Source organism: Eumetopias jubatus, unplaced genomic scaffold (genome assembly GCF_037043125.1).
Source record: "Eumetopias jubatus isolate StellerSeaLion01/CBP00866 unplaced genomic scaffold, mEumJub1_p1.0 scaffold_4, whole genome shotgun sequence".
In the NCBI taxonomy this organism is placed as follows: Eukaryota; Metazoa; Chordata; class Mammalia; order Carnivora; family Otariidae; genus Eumetopias; species Eumetopias jubatus.
The window spans coordinates 133,838,046-133,865,407 of NW_028274810.1; the positions used below are offsets into that span (position 1 = coordinate 133,838,046).

At 33.4% G+C, this 27,362-nt stretch overlaps 1 protein-coding gene across 4 annotated transcripts in view; it reads left to right on the plus strand.

Annotated features, from left to right (window-relative positions):
• Positions 1-27,362, plus strand: part of CSMD3 (CUB and Sushi multiple domains 3) — a 1,163,243-nt gene that overhangs the window by 823,606 nt on the left and 312,275 nt on the right. For all 4 annotated transcript variants that reach the window (XM_028122520.1, XM_088023099.1, XM_028122521.1 and 1 more), the window contains 2 exons: positions 13,522-13,691; positions 24,898-25,054. In XM_028122520.1, the coding sequence (XP_027978321.1) occupies positions 13,522-13,691; positions 24,898-25,054 (327 nt within the window). The remainder of the gene's footprint in view (positions 1-13,521; positions 13,692-24,897; positions 25,055-27,362) is intronic.

Genomic DNA, 27,362 nt, shown 5'->3' on the forward strand with positions numbered 1-27,362 from the left:
GGAAGGCCATGTGACATCAAAATACACATGGTTTACCACCTATTTGGTCCACAGCTTTGAAATTATGGGATTCTTTATTTTTTTAATTGAATTATTTACATAAATTAAAGTTAGTTCCATAAAGTAAGGATTTGTTAATATTTGAATTATTAAGATTTTCAAATTTGTGTAACTCAAGCTTATATAAAATGAAACTCCACACACAAGACCTGCTACAAGATCTTCTTCTTTTAATTTTTGCTTTATAGGATACTCTTTCCATAAAAAAATATAAGTAGGCAAGCAAACTAACAAAATGAAATCAAAAGTCTCTATTGTAGTAATGACAGTAGTGAAGAAAATAGGAGCAAGGAAAGAAAAACAGACCATAACAAACATTGATAGAAGAAGAAGAAAAAGGCATCTTCAGTAACAATATGCAAGAAGAACACTCAAACCACGTGTTTAGAGACCATTTTCATGCAGTTTTAGAACACATGGACTTTACAGATTAAAAATTTTGATATGTTTATAATTGGTACTGTCCAGAATTATACACTGCAGGTTGTAATATGTTTGTCACTCTTTTATAATTTTTTCCCAATGGACACTGATCCCCTACTGATAGCAAGTTTGTAGTGTTGCTATGGAGGAAACAGGAGGGGCGAGTCGCCATTCTCCGATTGGTCCTAGGATTTATAATCTCCTGGCATATTTCTCTACGCTGCAACCTATGCCCTAAATTTTTATGATTTATTAGTTACATCCCATTAAGATAGAAGACAGAGTATGTACAGTTACTATATAGGGTGAAAGATCTCCAAGGAATCTCCAACCCATCCACGGTTCCTAAGAAACTGGTGTAGTAAAGACCAGGGAAGTGGGATCGTTTCTTATTCATATTCATGCAGGCATTAGATCACGTAAATAAAAATTAATGTGTTTATATATCTGTTACAGCTGATTGATAATGCCTCTTAAGAACATGAGGAACATAATGTGATGAGATAAGATGTTTCTTAGAAAAGCAAAAGCATTGTACAGTGTTTTAGCAGATTGTGCTTCATGCCTTTAAGACCTGATTAAGTTTCATTTTCTCTGTGGGCTTTCTTCAACTTTTACAGGCAAAATTGGTTATTCCATTCACAGTACTCCCACAAAACTTGTTTATATTTGTTTTATAGCACTTAGCACATCGCATAGCAATTTATCCTTTAATCTATGTGTTTATCTCACTCTACTCCCAGAGTGCGTGTTACATATGAGAATTTCTATCCATCTATCAGATGTTTAAAATGTAACATTTTAATTCAAGGTGCTATATTTTAGATGGTTAGAGTTCTGTCACTTAAGGGAAATGTGAATTTCTTATGTTTTATATTGACAAATTACTCTGTCTGCAATCTTATTGTCCAATAGACACAGGACGACACATTTGAATTTTATTTCATTATCTAGAATCTGTAATGGGAGTATGAAATGACTCAACATGTGTTGTTACCATGCTAGTACCAATGATTCATATCTAGTTTGAATGGAAAAGCCATTTCCCAAACCAATAGTCTGTTAACGATCATGCCTTGAAACAAAACATAAGCTGGCAATGCCAATTCTTAGCTATTTTGCTAAGTTTGATTCTTTGTTTCATTTTTAAATTTCTGGATGTGTGTGTGTGGGGGGGTGTGTAATCCTAAGTGCCCATACAAAATTAGACTACTCTTTTCTGAAGATATTTTTGTCTCTTTTTGTCACTAATATAAAGAAGACAATAACTGATTAGTAAATTACAGTGGCAAAGCCCAGGATGATTCATTTCCTTGGATTAATTTGGTACATTCCATAGAATGTAAATAGTCCCCATGTTTCCTATGCTTAGAAAGTTATTAAACATCCAGAAGATGTACCTGCTGTCATATATATAGTCTAGGATTGGGACTCTAGCTCTGATTAGCACATGTAAAGTCAAGAATTATCTGGATTGGGAGTGGCATTCGTCAGTCATTCCATCTCCATGAAACCTTAGAAGTTGAGCTGAAATTTCTTATTTGAAAAGTTATTTAGGAATTATTAAATTGTTAGTATATTACATTTTGTTTCTCTAGATATGTTCAATTTGCAAAAATGTTTCAATCCATAATAAATCATTGATATCTTAAAAACTCATCTAAAATGCCACATTTTCCAGGAATTGATGAATATAGCTTGCTTTATAGGATATGAATTTAACTATTGAGGACTTAGCAAGGTGCATTTTAATACAGTTTGAGGAGGAAAGCATGAGGCTTCTCCCTGAATTTGAAATCCTGACATTTCATGCATTGGTTAAAGAAAAGTCCACCATTGCAGGCTCAATAGCCTCTCATGCCCTGAAGTCCACTTTCATCAGCCCCCAGAGTGTAGCTACGAGATGACAATCAGATGATGCTCTGCTGGGGAAGTGGCAGTCAGTCCCAGGGACTTTCCTCATTAGTTTCTGTGGGATTTTTGAGAGACTTGGGATGTAATGTTTTATGATTTCCACAGACCTGGAAAGTCACTAGTCAAAATAACCTTAGGCTGCCTATTTATTGGTTAATCAGATCATATTATAAAATTATTCATTATTACCGGCAAGAAGGGAAGAAATGGAGAAATCAGCAGCAACTTGGATTTCAAAGAGCTAAGAATGGCTCATCCTGCCCACTGGCAGTTCAAACTTAATAATGGGAACTAGGGAAATATCAGAGATTCGAGATTATATGTGTTACCCAAAGGATAAGAAGTTCTAAGAGACCAAAACACTCCTTTACTTTTTGCTGAGGTTCCTTTACAGTGTTTAAGTGTGAGAAACAAGACTCTCCCTCTGCTCACAAAGGCCTTAACTTAGAGCTTAGGGCAGGATCAAGAGATCATGCCAGAAATTCTTTACAAAAATGCCAAGCTTAATTATGATTATATTTGTGGAGATGAGCCTTGGAAACAGTTCTTAAGGATTTCTGGACTTGTCAAATACTAAAACAATGTTTATTTTATGTATACAATGAAATGTGAATCAATCCTGCTTAAATAACTACATTTGTTTAATGGAGATTTTATTTCTCATAAAGTAACTTTATTTTTTAACCATACTTAATTTAGTTAACATACTCCTAACACATTCAGTATATTATAAACCCCCCTCTGTAAGCGTGCTATTTTATATACTTTAAAAATTTTGTTTCCTGTAATGTTTGGTTCATTTAATTAGGTATTAGGGAGCTTTCACTACCATAGAAATCACCCTCATACTTAAGAAACCACGTGTGCCTTATTTGCTTTCTTAACCTTCCATTAAAAAATGTTAGACAGTGCTCACAAAAAAGTAATAGAGGAAAATGTACAAAGAAGACATTACTGCTCCCCTTTCCAACTCCCCTTGTTTCTGTTTCAGTAGAAAACTTTATTAAGCTTATATTTAATCTGAGACTATTTTAGATGAAAGATACTGCATTTTAACCTCCAAATAGGAAGCATGTTTTGAACATCTCTGATACCTATGGTTTAAGATTAAATTTAAAATTAAGTATTTAATCAACACATTGCAGAGAGCAAATTCCCAAGGCAATTTTGAAGCTGGAGATTTATATTTATACATATATACCTATTGGGCTAAGTAAAACTAAAAGTTACTCCTACCTTTCCTTTCTTCCTCCCTCAACTTCAGGAAAATTAATAATATTCTTCAGTGAAATTATCTTTTTTCCCCTAAATCCTCCCTTCCCCCCTCTCAGCCCATCAGAATTCTATCCACCCTTGAAAGTGCAACCAAAATACTACCTTGTTGATGAGGCATTGTCTGACTTTTGCATAAGGAGGGATTTTTCTCTCCTTTAAAGCTATAAATACTATCAGTTATTTTATACCCCCTACTTTGTAGCATAGTAATTTATGCAGTTCCCGCCTTGATTTTTGTAGTTTGTATCTTCTTCATCTCTCAGTGGAAATATCAACTAGTAGTTGAGAGTTTGGGGTCTGGAGACAAACAGATCTGAGTTTGAATCTTTACCAATTTTGTGATCTTGGGTAGCTTTATTCAGCCACTCCTGTCTTCAAAGTTCTCTTTAGAAACACAGGCTCACTTCACTGAAAAGTATAAATAAGTTACTTAGTATAGAAAGCACTTAAATGATATTAACCATTGTTATTGTATATATCCCCTTCATATATAGAACTTTGCATATAACATAGAGTTAAATTCTATTAGATGAAAGCATGATATTTTGTTCTTGTTTTCTACAAACACTATTATTATAATTTTATTCCAAAAATAACGTGTTTCTCTTATTCTAGTATTCCTTCTGCCTTGTTATTGAGTTAACAGTATTTATTGGGCTTTCACAGGGTCTAGAAAAGTATATTAGAATCTTGGGATATCAGAAATATTATTAGTTGTTGTCTTACTCTCAGAATACTTTACTACTACAATTTTAGTCCCCTTCACTGAAATAACTCACCAGGAAATGTAAAAGCATTACTATTACCTAAAGGATTATTTTCTCTTGTATCATAACAATGTATGAAATATATTTAAGTGGGGTAAGAGTATTTTTATACAAACATTTTTGATACAACACCAATAATTTTTGTATCAATTATTTTATCAGTTGAACTAAAGGAGGTAGTCAAGAGTAAAATATATGCTTAAAAGTCTTATCATTATAAGCCAGTAACAATCTCAGCCCACCATGAAATCTTCAAAAAATAATGAAAACAAAATAATCTATTGTAAGCACAATGATCACATTTTTTCAGTGCATTTTAAAATATTAGGTCATTTATTTGAAAACTACTAAAGAATTTATTGCTATATCCTTGTAGCATTTTTTTCTTATGGATATGTTGTTCCATAATCATAGTGTGCGTAGAATTTAAATCTGCACCTGTACTTATCACAATAAAAATCATACAGATTTTCCCAAGTTGACTTCTTTATTAGTCTAGTTTTAGGATACTAGACTATCAGGTCTTCAGAATTGGGACAGCTTTTGAAAATCCCTCTGAAACTCTATCTCAGTACTATTATAATATAAATATCTTCAAATCTTTTGAAATTCACAACAAACCCAAACCAAAATAACAACAACAGCAAAAACCACAAACAACCACAAAAAACTCTGCCTTCAAGCCTGTGTCACCCCTGGCTGTCCTTATATCTCTTTACTTGTCTTTACCACCACTATCATTAAAGACTTTGTCTTACTCCCTTTCTTCCCAGCCTCTTAATTGCCAAAGCAGTGAACTCTTAGTATTCATCTTAATTGAACTCCCTCTGATATTTAACACTGCTGACAATCTCCTTGAATCTATAACCTCCCTACTCCCTCACTAAAGCACCTTCCTTGAATGTCCTTTCTCCTCTGAGGCTCCATGGATTCTGGTGTTAGTTTGTTTTTCTTCTCAATTCATTCATGATCCCTGGATGCAGCCTTTTGTCTGTGGCTTACACTAGCAATCCCGTAAATACAAGCATGTCTAGCTGCTTAGCCAACTTTTCCACGTGATAGCCCACAGGCATAGAAAATTCATCATGTACAAAAATAATTTCATCAACATACTCAATGCCACTCTTCCTCCTATCTTCTCTGCCTTTCCCTTTCTTTTATTCTTCACTCCCAACTGGTTTCCAAGTTTTAGAAGCTTTACTTTCGATTTCTTCCTCCATCACCTTAGTTCAAGCCCTTACCATCTCCTGTTTGACATTCTACAATTACATTCTCTAGGTTTTTCTGCCTCTAGGAACCCAGGGCTGTTATCCATTCCCCCTAGAGCTGCCCTAATGCGTTTATCAAATCTGATCATCTTTTTCTTTTCTAAAAACTCTCTGATGGATCTCTAGTGCCTACATGATAAAGTCTGAGGTCTGAGTTTCTTAGAGAGGCACATGAACTACTGGTTGTTCTCCTAAATATACATCCTATTCAACTAAATATGCATAAGATTATACATTAGTGCTGTGCCTGTTTTCATGTCTGTCTCTCTTCTGACCACGTATCCCATGAGGAGAAGAACCCTATCCCCAAGACCTAATGCAGCATCTCGTATATCCATAGGTATTATTGTTAGTGTTATCTTTAATGAGTACCTAAACTGAGCACAGTAGACTTTGAATACTGCTTATAGAGGTAAAGGAAGCATGAAAGGACAATGTCAAGTTATAGGAAATCCTCCATACTTTTTGGCAGAAAATTGTATATTTAATAAAAATAAGTTTGGGGGCACCTGGGTGGCTCAGTTGATTAAGCATCTGTCTTCGGCTCAGGTCATGATCTCAGGGTCCTGGGATAGAGCCCTGTGTGGGGCTCCCTGCTCAGTGGGGAGTCTGCTTCATCTTCTCCCTCTGCTCCACCCCCCACTCATGCATGCACTCTCTCTCTCTCTCTCTCTCTCTCTCTCTCTCTCTCGTAAATAAATAAATAAATAAATAAATAAATAAAATCTTCAAAAAATAAAAATGAAGTTTTGAACTTATGCTCTTTAATTATGACTTTAATTCATAAAAATAATAATTCTGCATGGCAATGATGATTGCCAAGATTTTTCACGGTAAAAATGAATATAGACAATGCATTAAAATGAAATTTTAAGAAGAGAAATAACAAAGTCTAACTTAATTACTTCCAGTGGAAATCTGTTTTTAGAAACTCTTGATTTTTAAATAACTTTAACAAGTAGTAGTTTGTACTTAGACACATAAGTGCATTATATTTGAAGAGACTGGAAAAAAGAAAAAATGAAATCCAGTAAAGTGTCACTGTTGTCTAAGAACAATGAAGGAAAGGAAACCCAGACTTTATACATGTAATACTAATGGATTCTTTTATTTTTAACAGTAGCATAAGAAGATTAATATACTTCTCTTCCCCCTAATTTCCACCACTTTATGAGAATCTAAGCTTTATTTAAGCACCTATTTGAGAAAAAAAGAATTTGACAAAAAAAATTCTATAGAACTAATGTGTTATTTATACTGTCAAGTCATAAAGTCATATTAAGAGAAGTGTTCCTGAATGTATTCAATCCTTTAACACATTTTATCACATTTCACAATTTCTTAGATTCCCCTTTCCAAAAAATTAACATCTCTGAAATTAGTATGTATGTCACAATCAATGGCTGTCATAGATTATTGGCAATGTTTTACTTTCTTAGAGACACAAAATAATGGTGCCTTTTTAAAATCAATGGTGTCTTAATTTGATGAAATAAAGTAGAAATTAGATTTGGGACATAATGGGCTCAATAACTGATTGAAAACTAAAAAAAAAAAAAAGGTAAATTTACATACACGACATAGTGGTTGATTTGGATTTGACAGTTTGAATGCCACACACCCCCCGTACCCTTCTATATGAACACAATCATTACCATTATTTTTCCTCTGGTAATAATTAAGCATATGAACAATAATATTTCTACTTAATGCAACACCTTATTTGACTTAGCGTACCATATGTTTAGGTTTGAAATTTTTCAAAGTTTTTTGAATTATCTGAGTCAAGGTTAATTGCTTTCACAAAACAATTTTTTAAAATATTTTGTTTATTTATTTGAGAGAGAGAATGAGATAGAAAGAGCATGAGAGCGGGGAGGGTCAGAGGGAGAAGCAGACTCCCTGCTCAGCAGGGAGCCCGATGCGGGACTCAATCCCGGGAGTCCAGGATCATGACCTGAGCCGAAGGCAGTCGCTTAACAAACTGAGTCACCCAGGAACCCTCACAAAACAATTTTAAAATAACCCGTGGTGCTATCAAAATAGCCTAAAAGAAGAGATTCGATTGCAAAGCAAAATCTTAAAAATAACTGCAAACTTCACTGATCATAGACATTTGTCAAATTTCCCAGCCAAATTACTAAAAAGCATTTTACCAGTTTATCTGAAAATATGTGGCTGTATGCACACAATAGATGCTACCAGATTTTCTTACCCTAGTAATGGAGATTAATGATGCATGGGCTGGCCTGTTTTTCAGTAAGGAAGAAAAAATTGAAATTCAATGGATATCCCTGCTCTAGTGAATTCCTCAATGTAACAATACTCTTATCACCAGATTCCAGTACACATATCTCTTCTACTCCAACCCAAGGAAGGCTACATTTATCAACATATTATTTTCAGCTCAGCAAAGAGTTTCATATGGGTAACTTGCATAGATTTCTTAATCTGTATGTTTAAATAAAAATATTTATATGACTAGGATTTGTTTTTCACAAAATAAAGGTGTCATAACAGATAGTATTTGGGTTGGAGATTGCACAGAAAATATTTATATTTGATAAGAAGTAGTAAAGGCCTACTTTCCAAAAATATTTCCCAAATATGCTGCTGAATTATATAATAGTTTTTATATCACGAATTCCTATGATTTAAAGATGACCTCCCAGTTCAAATTAGAGAGAGGAAACATTACCACCTATTAATATTTTGACATTGATTATTTTGCAGGAAAGTCATATTAACAAACTTAGGCTTTAGAAATAACGACATCAGTTATCAAGAACATAAAATTTATTCTAGACCAAACCATGAAGGAAACAAGGCGCTGGGCTTATGTTACAGTAGAAAAAAGTGTGTTTACCATACTTCAAGAAAGCATTGTAACCCTTGAACCATGAAGCAATAGTTTTCTGACCCCAAATCTCAAATATTTTGTGAACAAGTCTCAATCTTTTCCTCTATTCTTCATCTTCTTCAACTGACTTTCCAAGGCTTAAAAACAAAGCTATTCCCCCATGACAAGAGCAACAAGCAGTTCACATCTAGTGACATTCCCTTTCATACACATCTAAGAAAAACATTTTTTCCCCATCATAACAGATAAACAACAGAAGAAACTCTAATCCTGAGGGACCTCCCTCCAGCTCAAACTTGCACAAATAAAACCTCTCCCATACCAGTTCCCAGAACCTGTCACAGCCCCTCACCCCCGTGATATTTTCAGAAATGTTTCTTCTGTTTGAAATATTCTTTCCGCCAACCTGCCTTCTCTTGTCGCCTTTAATTTACTAATTTCAGTCCTTCAGAGAAGTCTTGACTTTATTCAGAACAAGTCAGGGCTCCCCCTTATGTGTTTTCACATATTATATGATTTGAATGATTATATAGTAAACGTCTGTCTTTTCTGTCATAAAGTGAGTTCGATGAGGGTTTCAACACTGTAGCTTATGCCTGGTAACATACTAAGGATTTAATAAATATCTGTTAATTGAATCAATTTGTGTTTTTTCCAAATCAGAGCATACTATTATCTGCCTCTAGCCACTTTAATATCTTAGTATGCATTCTCTATCAAGGTATGCAGTTAAGCAAAAATATTGTTTATTTTAAAATGACCCCATAGCCTTTATTTTTATTGAGATAAATGTTTCTCCTATATTGTTACACTGTATGTGCAATTTGTTACAGCACCTTTCTGAAAACCCTGGCATTGCTCTGATGTAGTGAGTCTCAGATTTGTGTTTGTTCAGTGACTGCTACATACTCTCCATAAATGTGACTATGGCTAGGCAATGGTGACAGGTTTTTGACTCACTTGGATTTCTAGGACTTCCTTTACTCAAACTGCTCTTTCCCATGTAGTTGATGTTTCTTTATATAAACTTATCTTGCCAGACTCAACTAACCATCTTTTTTCTCTCTTAGAGCTAGCTGTTCTGCTACTAGATTTTCCTCAGGTGATTTTAACGTATCTTAAGAATGTTCAATCATAGCTTGCCAGTACTTCTATATCTTCTCATTCTTAGTCTGTTTTGTGAAAACTTGCTGTGATATTCATGCCCTCTACAATGAAAATGTAGTTACAGTATTTTCTCTGGACATTCATGAACATTATAGCCATGACTGTTATTTGTGAGAATTATCCCTGGTTCTTCAGTGTGACATTATTTCATGTATTTCATATGCCATCACACCCATGTGATGCTGGGAAGAACCATAACAGTATAATTCCATAGCAAGTCATTGGGCCCTGAAATCATATCCCCTGGAACTCGAGGTTGTGCATACATGTGGAGAAAGCAGCAGCATTAATAAAGGCTGAGTATGACACCAGGGCAAAGGGCCAGTAGTTTAGGAGAGCTGAATTGCAAGGTCCCTGGGAAAGAAAGGTGGGCAACAGCTAGAAAGGAAGACTGGATTCACAGTATACATGGTCTTAACATGACATTCTGTGGACTTAGACTTGCTGATGGTGAGTATACTTGAGGCACATAGTACAAGATCAGACCTGCATTTGGAAAATATCGTGTCAGCTTCTTACGCAACAGAGCTAGAAACAGGTTCATTGCTGGACTTGGGCATATGGTCAAACTGTGGAAAGTTTGTTGTTAATTTCAACATTAGATCTGCCTTGATTCCAGTTGGCAAGAAGAGAGCTGTAGCTGGAGTATAGGAAGAAAGCTTGTACAGGGCAAGTGTTCATCTGACACTGGGTACTTGTAAGCCAGCTTGGGGTATATTTGAAATTCAAAGATAAAATCAGAGATGAGGTTGCACATAAAAATATTTTTTTTTTATTAATCACCTAGCTTCTGGAGTTTAGTACTGTGGTGAAATCAGTTCCTCCTTAACTCATTCCTCTTTATCGTTTAGTTTATTAAGACTCTTATTGAAAAAATTGATTTGTTCACTTTCCTGTATATATAAGTGGAAGATTCTGAACTGATTCTCATTTTTTACATTTCAAGATCTTCCCTTGGAATGACACAATCATTCTGAACATTAACAATTATTTCTAATAATTTATAAGTAGGGTGAATATGTTCCTACCTCCAAGACACACACAAGTCCACATAAAAGAATCCTCTTAGTTTTTAATGGAATAGAGTATGCAACTGTTAAAGAATAAAGAAAAAAGTGACCTTGCATACCAGTTTATCTAGGATAATCTCAATCTGCACCCATTGTGTGGGATAATTATTAATAATGCCTCCTGTCATACTAAAGAAGTATTTTGATCTGAAAGAGAAATTATATATTTTATAATTTTAATCCCATGGGCAATGGCAGATGTAAATCCCAGGGTAAATCCCAGCTCTGCTACACACTGATTTTAGCAAGAAAGCTCCCTCTGGAGTCTTCATCTATAAAATTAGAGAAAGTAAGTGTTACTTTGCAGAGGTGTTGTGAGGAAAAAAATGCAGACAGAATTGGGTTCATGGGTAAGAAGGCCATGAAGTCACACAAGGCTCCATGCTAAGATGCACCTGGTTTTTTTACATACATAAATGTCTTTCTACACCTGGATTGTCACACTGGGGACAATGTAAGTATCCTAAAACTCTTTTTCTGTATATGGCACATAATGCTACCATTAGCATTAACACTTAAATATTCATAGTGATAGCTTTAATTTTTGAGCTCTTACTGTATTCCAGCACTGTGCTAAATGCTCTACATATATTTTCTACATATATTATCAACTCACACATACAAACAAAACATCCTTCTGAGGAGGGTATTATTATTTTCATGGAAATAATGACAATATTGAGGCTTAGAGAGAATAAATAACTTGCCAAATCCATATAGAGAGAATATAGAACTTAATTTTGAAAACTAAATCTCTTAATTTTGAAAACTAAATCTCTGCATTTTAAAGCCTGAGTGCCTAATCAGTGTATCAGTGTTTTGCAAGCAGACATCCAAGGATGTATTCTCAGAACTCCATGATTCTATAACAGTTAAAACTGTGTGTATTCTCTAATAAATAATCTAACTGATAAAAACACATGTGTATTCAGCATCATCCGTGTGGTCTGATACAGTGTCTTTATTCCCCGGAAGTGTACCTAGATTCTAATAAGCTGGTGAGAAGGAAATGAGACAGATTTAAAATATAAATTATTCTTTTGCATTAAGCGAAGGACTTGTGGCATCATACTGTACCATGCAGATGAAAGTTTCTCAGCAGTTTAGAGAGGGATAAGATGAAGAAGAATTGAATCATTATACAGCATAGTGTATTTAAAGGCATAGCAAACTCCAAGAGCCTGTATGCCAGGAGTTGGCTCCTTATCCACATTGCCAAGGGCAATTTAATTTCCGGAGAGTGAAATCTTATGCCAGATTAGATACGTGTTGCTGTTTTAAATTTCATTGTTTGTGTAGCTTTATTCCTATATTTTTAAACATGTTTTGCTAATATAATTGTGTAGAGCTATAAGCACAAAAACTTATTTTATGTTTGAACATGCTTACATAAAAATGAAAACGACTTAAATCAATATTGGGAGTTTTTGAGACTTTTTTTTTTCTTTTACTTTAAAAGGAACTTGGAAGAGCTCAGTTGTGTGGCAGTTCTTCGTGTGACTGGTTGATTGTTAGCAACCCATCATTGGTTTTTATTATTATTTCACTCTATGTTGTTATTATACTGAGTGCTTCATTTTGATCATTTTCATTTTCTCATTAGGCTTTCTTCTTTTGCCTTATTTTTGTTAATGTTTAAGCATTAAACATTGTATTTAAAAGTTAAAGCAATTCATTATATTTTACTTTGTTATATACTTCCTATGGTTATTCTCATGAATCATTATTTTAAAAATCTTTTTTCTGGAACGTAATGACTTGCTTTATTTTTTGCTAAGTTAAACCTTTGAAAAATATAACTCTCCCTGGCCTATGGCATGGTAAAATGAAGCAAGTTATTAGATCTGATAGAAAACTGAGTTCATTGAATTTCTGAGACATAAGGATTATGTTTGGGAACTTATAAGGACTTGTTTGATTTTGTAATATTGCTACAAGCTTTTTAAAGTAATAAATTAAAATTAAATTTGAAAAAAATTGAGAAATGCCCAATTTGAGTAGGTAGACATGTCCTCAAATTTTACAAAGTTAATCCAGGAGAGTTGGTAGTACCGTTTGCTGATTATAAGAATGCCTTAATTTATTTTATTTTTTTAAATGGGAAAGGTGACCCATTTTCCAAAAGTGCCCAGTTTGTTACAATCATCGGTTAATGGATTTTACCCGTTATATCAGTTTTCAAAGGCAATGTAGTATTTATTTCTCTTTTTGTTCCTGAAGTTCTTGGGTCAGAGGAATGTTGACTCTTGGGAGGAAAAGGGGTCAAATTCAAAAAAAGGTAAAAATAAAAAGATCAAATAAGAATCATTCTAAAAATTGATCACTCTACCTTTTTTTTAATATATTTTAAAAGAAATAAATTATAAATTTAAAGGTAATCAATTAACCAGAAATCTACAAACTTAGAAAGGTCCTGAAAATCTTTTGCTCACATCGTTTTCCATGCTCTCCTTCCATCCCTGGGGCAGGAGGGAAACACTAAAACTATTGTATATTTCCACTTATGTACAAATGTCCTGTCCATGGACTGTCGTTCCTTCTTCCCATATATTATGTGAGAGGTAATGAATCATCTACAACACACAGCCATTTTGTACATCATTTTCCTGTTAGGCTCTAATTAAGATAAAATGCATTAACACTTCCATACATTACATTACTTGAAAATGATAATGCTTTCTATTAAACTGTGCTTCAATATTCTGTTTTACCTGCAGCTGAATGTGGTGCATCTGCAACAAATAATGAAGGAATTTTGCTTTCTCCAAATTATCCACTCAACTATGAAAACAACCATGAATGCATTTATAGTATTCAGGTTCAAGCAGGAAAGGGAATCAATATTTCAGCCAGAACATTTCATTTAGCACAAGGAGATGTTCTTAAGGTAGGTGAACTGAAAAATACTTGTATTTTGATCATTTTTAGTCATTAAGTATATATTACTACATATATATGTGTGTGTATATATATATGTTTAATCAAACATAAGCTGATTCTGCCGTTCATAGATTTCAATTTTACATTATTTCCCATTTTCCTATTATCACTTTCATTGAGATAAATGTTTTGTTGCCAATGTTTATTTATAATACAGATATTTTTGTTTTATGATACATAAATTTTAATGTTTCAATAACACCAAATAAGAACATTTTCATGCCAAATATCTTATATTCAATAAATCATATATATAAAACATAATTAACACAGGAATGGTCATTTCTTTAAGAAATATAGTGACTATTTGTTTTTGTTTTGATATCTGTTAAGCAACTTGGTTATCTCTGTTGATACATGGATTTTTTTTGGCATTTATGACTACAAAAACTTATATTTTATAAATACATAAAACTAATGACTTTATAAATTATTTAAGAAAAATATATTTTGTTAATAATAAACATTTAGTGGGGTGCCTGGGTGGCACAGTTGGTTAAGCATCTGACTCTTGGTTTCGACTCAGATGGTGATCTCAGGGTCCTGAGATCCAACCCCACATCTGGCATCACGCTCAGCTTGTGGTCTGCTTGAGATTCTTTCTCTCTCTCCGTCTGCCCCTCCTGCTCATGCTCCCTCTCTCTAAAATAAATAAATAAATGAATAAATAAATGAATAAATAAATAAATCTTAAAATATTAATAATAATAAATATTTAGTGTAAAATTTATCAATTTATTCTAAAACGTTGAAATAAGTCAAGGTCCTACTTTTTTAAAAGATACAATTTTAGGCGAATAAATATTTCCGTACTTGCTGATTCATATTTTGCAAAGTAAATGTTTTAGTAAATATAATTTATATGAAAAGTAGAATAAAAATAAACACTTCTGTAAAAATCACATTTAAATATTTTTTTAAATAATTGCATAAATTTTTCCTAATTGTCAAGATTTCCTTACCTGGTAAGAAGTTCAACATAATTCTGTTTTCAGAAATCTTAAAAAAAAAAAACTGTGACATCTCAGGTTAGCAGGGGTAGGGGAACATTGTTTAGCAGTGATGTTAAGAGTGTTGATTATTTTCTTCTCTTAAAAATTATATAATTTTGATGATAATGATGACTCTCTAACACAGACAGTACTGTAGGCCTGTAAGATTTGTATAGATATGGGAAATTTCCCTAGATGTATACAATTTTACTATGAATTTAGGGCCATTCCTGTTTTTTGCACTTTTCCTTAATAGGCAACAGAAATTCACTTTATAATCTCTTCAATCTCCAGTTCATTGTTTGGATTTTCTTGTTAACATAAGTTTTATTTGCTGAATTAGAGTCAGCATTGAGATTAATGGGATGCCTAAACCTAGAAGTGAGGCAGTGCTTGTTTTTAACTCAGGCTAAGTATGGGGAAAAATAAATCAAGACATAGATCAGAAGTATAAGTGTAGCCGCTAACCTGAATCGCCCAAGCTGCAGTAATAAGCATACGATTCTAAGTTAACAGTTAAGAAGTGTTTCCCCAGGCTTACCACTATATTTCCTAAAATATTTCTTTACTCTCTGTGATGCTTGAAAAGTATCCATTACTTTTCCAAACTGAATGATGTCTATTAATTGAAAAATTCATTTGGGATAACAGGTGATGCCTTTATAAAGAATAGCCCTAATGTGTTCCTCAGAGTGAATTCTGTCTAATCTGCTGCCTCCTTGGAGTAAGGTAATGTGCACTTGTTACCTGTGTTACCTGAGCATGGTTGAGACCTCAGCAAAAAGTGACATTGTGAGTGCATGTCACATTCAAGGTCCTTTAAATAATGATTTTAAATAAATAAGGATTTTTATTTCATGAAAATGTATATCCCCAGCAAAGATTTTTGTAACTATCCTAGAATAAAGATATGTTTCCCCAGGTTGAAAAGATTATATACTAAATATTACAATAGAAACACCCCCCTACTGATAATCTTGCCTTGGGTTTATTCTGAATTATTTCAAAATAACTTCAGCAAGCCACAGTAGAGAGACAGTTGGGGATGGGCTTTAATCTCCAACTCTGTCGTCCTCATGATCTGTCTACCAGTTTAAGATGTAAATGCTTATATGTTGTCTTATTCCTCCCATTAATCCCATGGACAACTAGTTCAAAAATACCTACTGACACAGGCACAGTCGGGCACAAAGCAGACAGATGTGCCCTCCAAAGGACAGATGATTAATTTTCAAAGACTAAGGAGCCTGGAGTCCTCTCATGATGCAGGGTGATTTCCCTCACTGCAAACCGGTCCATGAGAGCCCATCCCCATCCCAGCATTTTCCAACATTACACCTAGTGCAGTCAGCTCTTTCTCCATTCAGACTAGGAAATAAGAAGAAATCAGTAAAACTGGGGCATCTGGGTGGCTCAGTCAGTTAAACGGCTGCCTTCCACTCTGGTCATGATCCCAGGACCCTGGAATCAAGCTGCACAGGGCTCCCTGCTCAGCGGGGAGCCTGCTTCTCTCTCTCCCTCTGCTACTCCCTCTGCTTCTACTCTCTCGCTCATGCTCTCTCTCTCAAATAAATAAAATCTCTAAAAAAAAAAAAGAAATTAGTAAAACAAGTAGCCCATTATAGAACCTTCTGCCCCTTGACTGAGAGAAAAACATTGCTTTTCTTTATATGGTAGAATTGGCTATGTTCTTGGGAATAACATTCTCTTGTAATCTCTATGTGAGTGTAAGGTTTAGACAAGGCTTTTTCTTCTGGCTGCATTTACTGTATAATATCACTGTATTGGATTCTGACTAAAACAACAACAATAAAAGCATGTGTGTATCAACTTCATAGCTACAAACGCGCACACACACACACACACACACACACACACACACACACACTTTCCTAAGAGCTCACCATCCAGACTGATGTCTTCCACTTAGTCATCCACCCACTCTTTCTCCTTCCCTCCACTTCCCATAAATTACTTTACTAATAGACAACCATACTAATAAAGTTTCTATCAAATATAGCTAATCATATGACTCCTCTAGGTAGTTTATTCCTGGCACCACTACCAGATTTTTCTGATTCAGTAGATCTGAGGAAACTGAGTTGGTCTGTGCCTGGAATTTTGGATTTTTATAAAGCTTTCCGGATTATCTGATAAAACCAGGTTTGGGAATTACGAATATATTCTTCCTTGGTTCTGTTCCTTTCAATGGGCAAGAATATTGAATTTCTCAAACCCTCACTCAAAATATATAATTTAATTATTTCAATTAAATAATTATTTCAGTTAACATTTATAAGAGGTGTTTATTATTTGTATACTTAAACAATCACCCGTGAGTAATTGCCATTTTCAGCCTGATAAGACAAAAGCTGAATAGCAATCAGAAATACTATCTCTGTTTTGTTGTTGTAATGTCTGTTTTTATTTTCAGAAAAAGACTGAGCACTGTGTTTAGATAAGGGACTGTAGCAGGGACAAAATTCAAGGCAATCTTTTTACCACACTCAGTATTGTGTAGTTTAAAGACTTATGTCTAATGCAAAATGTAGACAGAATGGATGAATATGGAGAAGAGTCAGTAAAATAACTTAATAACTGGTTTTCAGAGTCTGAAAGGAGTTAAGAGAATTGTCATATTTATGAGAAAGTAGAGAGTTGAAGGACTTGATTAATAACTCTAATAACATTCTTTTAGCAGTATGAAAAGAAAGTAAAATGTTGTTTTTCAAGATGTATTATTTTCAAACTTATTTCCTAACCCCTGTGCTAGTCTTTGGGAAAACTACTTGTGGGAACCTATTGCTAAACTTTCAGTAATTTTGTGAACTAGTTGTTAAACATAGCCATTAATAAAAATTAAATTAGATTACAATTAGATTACAATTAAGTTATATTAAAAACAAAGGTAACAAATACAACTTTTCATTTCCTAATTATTTTACTACTTTTATTATTATGTGCGTTTTTTAGGTGAGCTGTGTATATTATATCTCTATGGTGGAAATACTATGCAGGGTGCCCATCCTTTCCCAACTCTGCATACAGAGATATCACATTGATAGCTTGATATTGGCAACACTAGGAATAGTTACACTGCAGAAAATGACAAACACTACAGATTTTTTTTAAAGATTTTATTTATTTATTTGAGAGAGAGAGAATGAGAGATAGAGAGCACAAGAGGGAAGAGGGTCAGAGGGAGAAGCCAACTCCCCGCTGAGCAGGGAGCCCGATGTGGGACTCGATCCTGGGACTCCAGGATCATGACCTGAGCCGAAGGCAGTCGCTTAACCAACTGAGCCACCCAGGCGCCCAACACTACAGATCTTGACTTAATCTATTGCTTTGCTCATCGTCTGTACTTAAGTTTAAGAATGGGTTTTGTCTGTAGCCATTCTGTTGTGAATAACACCAAAATATTGAGAATACATATTTTCTAGAATTAAAAACTATTATTCAATTTAGCTAAGAAGTTTCTCCTGTCATTTGTAAATATGATTTTCTGATACAACATTATTTTTATATTGCTTTACTTTAACTTGTTAACATAAAAAAATCAAGCAATATTCAATTAGGAACCATTTTTGTTTGTCAGTTGCAATTGTAAGTTGTAGATACAAAAATTTGGCAAAAAAAAAAAAAACACTGAAAGTATTCTGTAAAAATCAATTAGCTGTATGGAATTTGCAGCAATTAATATATATATATAAATATATATATATTTAAAATTTTTTTGCTGTTTCTAACTTGCATGCTACACATCCCTTTAATCAGGGATTCCCTAACAGTCTATGGGCCAAATTGGTCTTGACACCCATCTCTATAAATAAAATTTTACTGGGAGAAAACCGTGTTCATTCATTTACATATTATCTGTCCCTGTTTTTGTGCTACAATGGAAGTATTGAGTACTTATGACAGAGATATGATCCCCCAAAGAGTCTAAAATATCTTCTGTCTAATTCTTTTTTAGAAAAAGTTTGTCTACCTCTCTTTATATTAATAAAAGTTATTTTTTTAAAAAAGTATGGATGGGTATATACATTCACCAATTCTACTTGTCTGAGAGCTGATTGTTAAACATTTTCTAGCACACCAGAGATCTCATATGTCCACCATACGTATCTACCAACTTTGCTTGTTCACTGGAAATCCTTTGCTATCTCTTCCTCCAAAAGCGCTTTCTAAATATTTATTTGTCGAGAGTCCTACTTAGACCTCATAAAACCCTTCATTCTTTCCCATACTGAGGATAACAGAAGTGAAATTATTTGTGACAGGCCATACAGCTTTAAAGGTAGAATTGGGACTTCAACTCTGTTATATAATCACAAAGCTAAACCTCCTGAAAAGCTCGCTCTTCATTGTATCCCAAACTCCTTTACTAAAATATATTAGCTCTTATAATTGAGTACACATTATATGGCTATTTCAAAGACATAAATATTTTATTATCAACAAAAGTTCTCTGCTCTGTTTCATTTTATTTTGGAGAGAGCATAAGCATTGTCCTTTTTCATCAACCATTGTAAAAATTATTCTTTTTTATTTTTTGTTCAAACTTTGACATCTCACTCACCTTATTAGAAAAACTATTTAAATTTCCAAATCAACATATAAAACAAGCAGCCAAAATGAAAATTCTAATATTCATGAGCAGTAATAATTTGCAGGTTTGTGTGATTATACATATATACGTGTGTGATTTCTCTTTTTTGATCTTATTTTCTATGTACTTTCTGTCTTGGGTTCAGATAACATCTGACTTGCTAATTAATTAGAGGAATGACTGAGATTGTGCCTTCTATTATGCATTTATTATAAACAAAAAACACAGTTTTGAGTGTTAATAAACAGTTCATTATGATAGCGTTTGACCTTCCAAATCTAGGAGGGTCTGTACACCAAAACTAATTTCAGGCCCTGATCCATTATAAAAGGTTTGATAACTGAAACATGGCAACACTGAGTTCTAATCTGTTCTATTACGAGACTACCAGGTTAATGGCAACCATTTGACAACTTAGAGCCTCATCAAGGAGCTTCATTAATATTACAAAAGCCCTCAGTGCCTTTCATGATATTAATTCTTAAATCAACTTGAAATTCTAAAATTTGACATTAAAGTGAGTCTTCATTATCTGAATTAGGTGCTAAGTAACTGAGAATACTTCTATGAATCCTCTCCCTTCCAACACAAGAAATATATTATACAGTTACCTTATTCTTTTTTAGATTTATAAATTTTTGAAAAACAAATAGGTATTAAGACATAGGCTGAAAATAATAATAATAATGAACTAAAAAAGGAAAAAAGGAAAAAGAAAATAGACCCAAATAAATAAAAGCATACTTAACAATCCTGACTTTAATCAGAACAGAAATATGAAAAGTAATGATCTCAAATAAAAGTTTTATGGGTAAGACCCAATATAATCACTCTGTACTGTAAATTTACTTTTTTTTAAGATTTTATTCATCTATTTGAGAGAAAGAGATAGGATGAAGACAGGGGTGGAGGGAGAAGGAGAGCGGGGAGCCTGATGCTGGGCTTGATCCCAGGACCCCAAGATCATGACCTAAGCCAAAGGGAGACTGAGGGACCCAGGTACCCCTGAAAATTTACTTTTAAATGAAATGTACATTTTGTTTGTTTTATTTTTTTATTTATATACTTGCATCCATGTCCACTTCCAAAGTAATTTGCGGCTACACTGCTTTGTCATTTCTTATTGCCTTTATGCTTCCATACGTGTTTGAATACATTTGAAGGATTTTATTTACAAGTTAAATAGCATTGGCTTGATCATTACTATAAAACTCTTCTCTCTTTAAAGCCTTGCTAATTAACACTTGCTTTTCATCTTGATTTAATAACTATGTACATGCTTCCAAAATTTCATAGTTGAATTATCACACTTCATTTTACTTTTATGATTATAGTGGTGTTTCTGTGTTATTTGTTTTCTACCTTTTGACTTTACATTGTTAAATAAACTGTAGTTAATGAGTTTTGGTGCTGAATTAGATCCTTCCTGCTGGGTTTAAGATGTATATAGATTTTTTAGTACTAGCCCTTCTCATTCTTTTTCTTTCAATCATTATTTTTAAAATGATGTCTTATTTTTTTTGTTTTTTTCTCTTTAAATTTTGTTATTGTTATGTTAATCACCAACATTACAAATGATCTCTTAAAGACAGTTTCTTTTGAAAAAGAAAAGGTATGCTTCTAGCTTAAAAAGTAGAAAGACACAATGTAAATATCTCTCTGGGGACAGACAATATTTTTTAAATTCCCTTCAGTTTAAGAATGATGTGTTGATTTTTTTAAATTTTATTCCCAGCACCTAGTACTGTGCATAGAACTAAATATGAGTTGATTTATTTTGTTACTTTTTTAACATTGTTACATAAAAATGATTTTCATGTGTAAAGTGAGGGTTTCTCCTATGATTCAACTTTTTTTTTTTGTTTTATTACCACTGAAAATTTAAGAAAAACATTAGGAGAGACTTTAAAAAAAATTAAAAACAGAATTCAAGAACCAATTTCTGTTTACTCATTGACATCAATTAGTTGTTTAATTTATATCGCCCCTTTATTTGGCTATTTTTGAGAAATGAAGTTCCTACAGTGTATCCATGCATAAAAGCAGACTAGTTGAATCCAAGAAACAATTATTTATATTTAACATAAGAATGAAGTTACATGCTGGTGAAAAGTAAGGGAAATAAAAGGAAAATATTCTTTGGGGTTACCTAGACAATATTAACCACAAATAAGATCCACTGGATCTGCTGGTTAAATGGTTTGGTTGTGAATGTATAGCTCTAAATTTAGAACTTATGAACTATATTATATATAGAGTCATAAAATAAATGTATTCAAAAGCAGCTTCTGAGAATGTTGAACATTTGAAACTCACAGACACAAGAGGGTTTTCCAGCAAGCATGTTGCTTTGTCTCTGAATTATCACTGGTGACTACTATCCTTAAGAAATCAAAAGTTGACTCTTATGTAATCAAAAAACATAATTCCTGAGCTAACAAACCTCAACATTTGGTTCAGCTTTGTTGAAGATAAATAACTCCTTGCTGATAACTAAAACAGAAAATTATTTGTCCGGTAAGTTCCACCAGGGGGTTCAAGGTACTTCTGTATAATTTTAGGAAATTTGTCCATGCAGCCCTCTATCTAGTGCTTTAAACAGTCAACCCACTTTTTTTTAATTGTTGTTTTCTGTTTTTAGTTGATAGAAAGACCTTGCAAAAGAAGGGAGAGAACAGTAAAATGTTTTCTTTTAGGAATTCCATGACCATGGTGGCTTGAGTTCAGCTCTCAACTTTCTCCCTCTATTTCTACCTTCCTCTCTGTGCTAATACAGTAAATAAGCTGGTGGAGCCTGGAGGTGCATATGAAGCTGCAGATTCCCTAAATGACAAAGGGAAAGAGCAGAAGGTCCTGGTAATAGAGACTTCAAAATTCCTGTGCAGAAAAGACATAGGGTAATGTGATTTGAAGAGGACCCCCAGGGGCCCTGAACACAAGCTACATTTTTATAGCATGTTAAATAAAATTTTATCTCTAGTCTTTATAACACTTAAATCCTATATCAATAATAAGGAAATAAAATCCTATAAATAGCAAAAGGTACATAAATACATACTTAAGAGGAATTCAGTAACTGGAGGGAAGAAAGACCAAATTAAATGCACAGAACTGGTGGTTTACATTGAAATCAAACTGTGGGAACATTAAGAGAAATTTAAGAATAAATTTAAAATTTTTGAAAAAATCAAGATAATGCAATTAGAGTGCTGAGAGAGAAGAGAGACTTTCTAAAGCTTGACCAATGATTTTAAAATTTAAGATTTTAAATAATTTTTTTTTCTGGATTTTATTTATTTAATTGCCAGAGAAAGATAGAGCTCAAGCAGGAGGGAGCGGCAGGCAGAGGGAGAAGCAGGCTCTCCACCCAGCAAGGAGCCCAATGCGGGGATCATGACCTGAGCTGAAGGCAGGCAACCGATGGACTGAGCCACCCAGGCATCCCTAAAATTTAAGATTTTAATAGAAGCCCTAAAAAGAGATTAGTCACTGCTGAAAATCTAATTGTTCATGTGGAAGATCCAGTGGAAGATTGTTTACAATACAGAGGGAAAGATAGATGTGAAGAGAAAAGATAGGAGAATTACAATACAGTTTTGGAGACTTAATATACAAGTAATAGGCATTCTAGGTGGAAAATAAAAGGATCATATAAATAAGGAGTAATTAAACAAAAACTCAAAGATAGTTTCTTGAGTTGAAAAAATCTTAAGCCTGTAAATAAAAAAGTCTCGTTATTTATTTGAATAATCCAGATATTAGAAATATAGTGAAAATTTCCCTATCTGTTTTATTAAGTTAACATAAATTGAATACTAAAACCTGATAAAGAGGGGCACCTGGGTGGCTCAGTCGTTAAGCGTCTGCCTTCGGCTCAGGTCATGATCCCAGGGTCCTGGGATGGAGCCCCGCATTGGGCTCCCTGCTTGGCGGGAAACCTGCTTCTCCCTCTCCCACTCCCCCTGCTTGTGTTCCCTCTCTCGCTGTGTCTTTCTCTGTCAAATAAATAAATAAATAATCTTAAAAAACAACAACAACAAAAAAAACCTGATAAAGATAATTTGAAAAAAAGGAAAAAATATAAAAACTACATAAGAATTTTCATTTATAAATTATAGAAAACATTCTACATAGATTATCAAATTAAACCCAAAAATTTAGCCCAAGAAAATTCTATCACGCAGGTTAACATAATAATAATGAAACTTTCCATTGCATTCCATCTAACTGCTTTCTTTTACATGACATGAACATGAACATGATGAATACCACTTTGGGGGAACACTGGTATTATGGCAAGTTCACTGGTTTAGGAGTTCAGCAACATAATTTTTACACTAATACCAGGTTAGAAGTAAAGCAGTTTCAAGAAGGAGATAAGTAACTTTGAGCAGCATTTCTCAACTTTTTCTGTTCATTATCATTCATCTAATGAGCCCCCAACCCCATGAAACTAAAGATTATGGGATAAAATTGGTCAGATAGAGTGATCTCTGTAGCACTACTAATCATTGTAATACATAAGACTTCATCACAAGCAAGAACCAATTTTCACTGCCTTGGAAGAGTGGAGCGTAAGTACTCCATTGAAAATTCATGCCTAAAGGCAAAAGAATGGTAAAATGCAATGTTGGTAAACCTTCCACTTAATTTCTGTATACCTTTTTGGAAATAATATGGCTATATCTGAACATTTTAGCTCAAAAATCCCATATATTGGAAATTTTCTTATGAAAACACAAGTACCAAAAAAAATGTGAGGTATATGTAACAGGTGTTTATTTCAGTATTGCTCTTAGTAACAAAAAACTTCAATTTATTAATGTGGGAATGATAGTTGTGGTAGTGTCACTGTGTGAAATGTTGCACAGCTCTCAAAACGCAGGCTCTGTATCTACTGACCTGGAGAGATGTCTATAATGAACTGATAAAAGAAAAGCAAATTAGAATTTAATGAGAAGTTACACATTCAGAAGAATGAGATTTACATGGGGATGTTTGAGAACTCATCAGTTTTGTTTTGTATGTTTTTGTCTTGTTAAATTAGTTTCTAAAAGCATTTGGTACTCATTTAATATTTTTTACATGTCAAAATGGATTAAGTTAAAGGAAATTGGTAAATTATAGAAATTGCAAAAGAAACAAGTATATTTTATATTACTTATGTTATTAGAAAAACAGGTACTTGACCCTCTTGAGCAAGTTGCAGAAAAACAACCAACCAACCTTGGAAACCAGTCTTTCTGTAGATATCCTCAATTTGAAATGCCTGCCATAAAAAAAAAAAAAGCATTATATTTATAATAAGACCAAAAGTTATATGAGTACCTAAGGCATACAGAGCTTGGAATTTTAAAATTATCCATGTGGATTCTAACTTTCTTAGCTTAATATACGTAGGAATTAATATATGTAATTGTCCTTGGGGAACATGACTGATCTGATTTAGGAAGAATACGATAATTTCCTCTTCCTCATAAATATAAACATATTATTGGAATTGGTTTTTATTGGCATGTTTACATTTTTAATTATAAATGTTTTTGCAGATTTATGACGGAAAAGATAAAACGACTCATCTACTAGGTGCATTTAGTGGCGCATCTATGCGAGGATTGACACTTAGCAGTACTTCAAATCAGCTCTGGCTAGAATTTAATTCTGATTCTGAAGGGACAGATGAAGGTTTTCAACTTGTCTATACCAGTAAGTATTTTGGAAGAAAAAAATGGCCAAACACTGAGGCTGAGTATTTATTAAATAATTGCAATTTACCAGATGAAATAATACCCAACAATGATCATGAATTTGAAGTGTAAAACTACCTTCTATATATATTTTATGTGACCTTAACAATTCCATAAATTACAGGTGTTCTAACTGTTGCAATTTCACATTGAAACAACTAAGGTTCAGAATGGTTAAGTAATTTGTGGCTTATTTATTTACGTATCTTTAAAATAGCAGTATTCTCCCCATCCAACATTTTAAAAATATAATTTATTTTTTTAATAGATAAAAATTCAATGTTTGCAATGTGTGGTATTTATATGTTGGACAGTCATTAAAGGTAACTGGATGGTTTCAGATGAGTGTACATTAGAGTTTTTATTTTGTTTTGCTTTTGTGTTGAATTGCTTTATTAAAAATAAATTCATACAGAACTATTGCATTATACTTCAGTTGGCTATTCTGACAATTAAACAAGTAGGAGTTCAAAGACTGAGAACCATGGGTTGATGGGTTATATCAAGTGTTAAATGAATTAACTGAATTTATTTTACCAGTGTCATAATATAGGAAACAGACTTATTATATCTATCAACAATAAATTATATTGAAGTAATATACTTATTGAGTTTCTACTCTGTAAGACAGTACACTAAGAAAAACAGTACACTAAGAAAGTAAAGCTCATGTAAAACTGGCTGTGTGTTTAACAAATTAAGAATCAGATCAAATCAGTTCTTGGAAGTGCAGAATGGTCATTTAATTTAGCAAAATCAACTAAGCAGCAACCTTCAGAAATCTTTACTTTTAGAATATTTGAAAAAGATCTAATGACCCCTATAAATTTTCTCAAGAAGTCAGATGAATGGAAACTATTACAGAAACTGGAAAATTAAAATTATTACAGTATCAAAGATAGGGGATCCTGAAGGGAATTTGAATCAAATTATTGTTTGTGAAAATATTCTTTCTTAATGATATGAGAAGTAGGAGACAAGAGAGTATATTATTTTAAAATTGTATTGTATTTAAAAATTTGATGCATATAAGTAAGAGATTACTCTTGCTCCCTGTTTATTTCAAGGCTTTTATCTACCTGTGCTAGAATTGTTACATCATTATCATAACAAAACCTAAATTAACAGAATGAATGTTCAATTCATATTTTTAAATCCTGAGAACTGTTGTGTACAATGCAATTTTTTGTGAAGTACGTCCAAAGACTAATGAAAAACCAAGCAAATTGTGTTTACAGATATTACTATGTATATCACATAGTATGTTGTCCATACTATGTGATATATAAAAGTTATAGTATTGACAATTATTGCTCAAATATAATTTGTGATCTGCTCAGAAGGGCACATTTTTTCAATCTGCTTTTCTCTGCCCCTTTCTCTGTTTTCTAACAGAATTGCTGACATTTTTCAAGTCATGGCTCACTGTTTACATAATGATCTTTCTTTGCTCTGCATCATTTTGCATTTGTCCTCATCTAAAATGTTAATGGGTGTCATAGGAAAAAAACCTAGATTTCCTTTCTGGATATTTAAATTCTATGTAACGTGAGATTATTGGTGCAAAGATATTAGACATTGTAGGACATACCTGCATTTAAAATTGTGTGGGGTGGTTAGGTGTCTAGAATGAGTCAAATGATTGATCTTATTGTCATTGGTATGAGCTCCTACATGTCAAAAGAGACATCTTAAAAAAAGCAAATATTTGAAATCACTCTTCTTTTCTTAATGACTCTAGTTGTTCATTATAGAATGTGTGTCATTATGAAGATGGAAAGCTGTAGAATGGGGAAGAGACTATAAAAGCAATTATTTTTTTTAAAGGGTAGATATACATCTATAAATATTTTTCAGTCTCAGAACTGAAACTAAAATGTTTCCGTCTCAGATCTGGAACTGAAATGTATAGCCTACTTCCAAGTTGTCGGTGGATATCACCAGGTCAGTGAAGGGTCCTCTGATTTTCTGAATCAACAACGGTGTTCTGAGCCCCTTTTGGGAAGAGTCCTGGAATTAGTAACCCATCTGTCCTTAATTGTATTTGTTCCAAGGGGTTACTTCTGATTTTGACAATGGCAATCTTTCTCCATATCTGCATTTTCTTAATAGCTAACCCCTGATTTCCTAGCTTTGATGGAAACTTATTCCCACCCTCCAAATACGTTTTTGTTTCCAGCCATAGCACCTGTGCCAGGCTGCTTTCTCTTACAGGTTAACAATTGTTATTGGTGTGCCCCCCAAACCGAAGCATCAACTGAGACTTT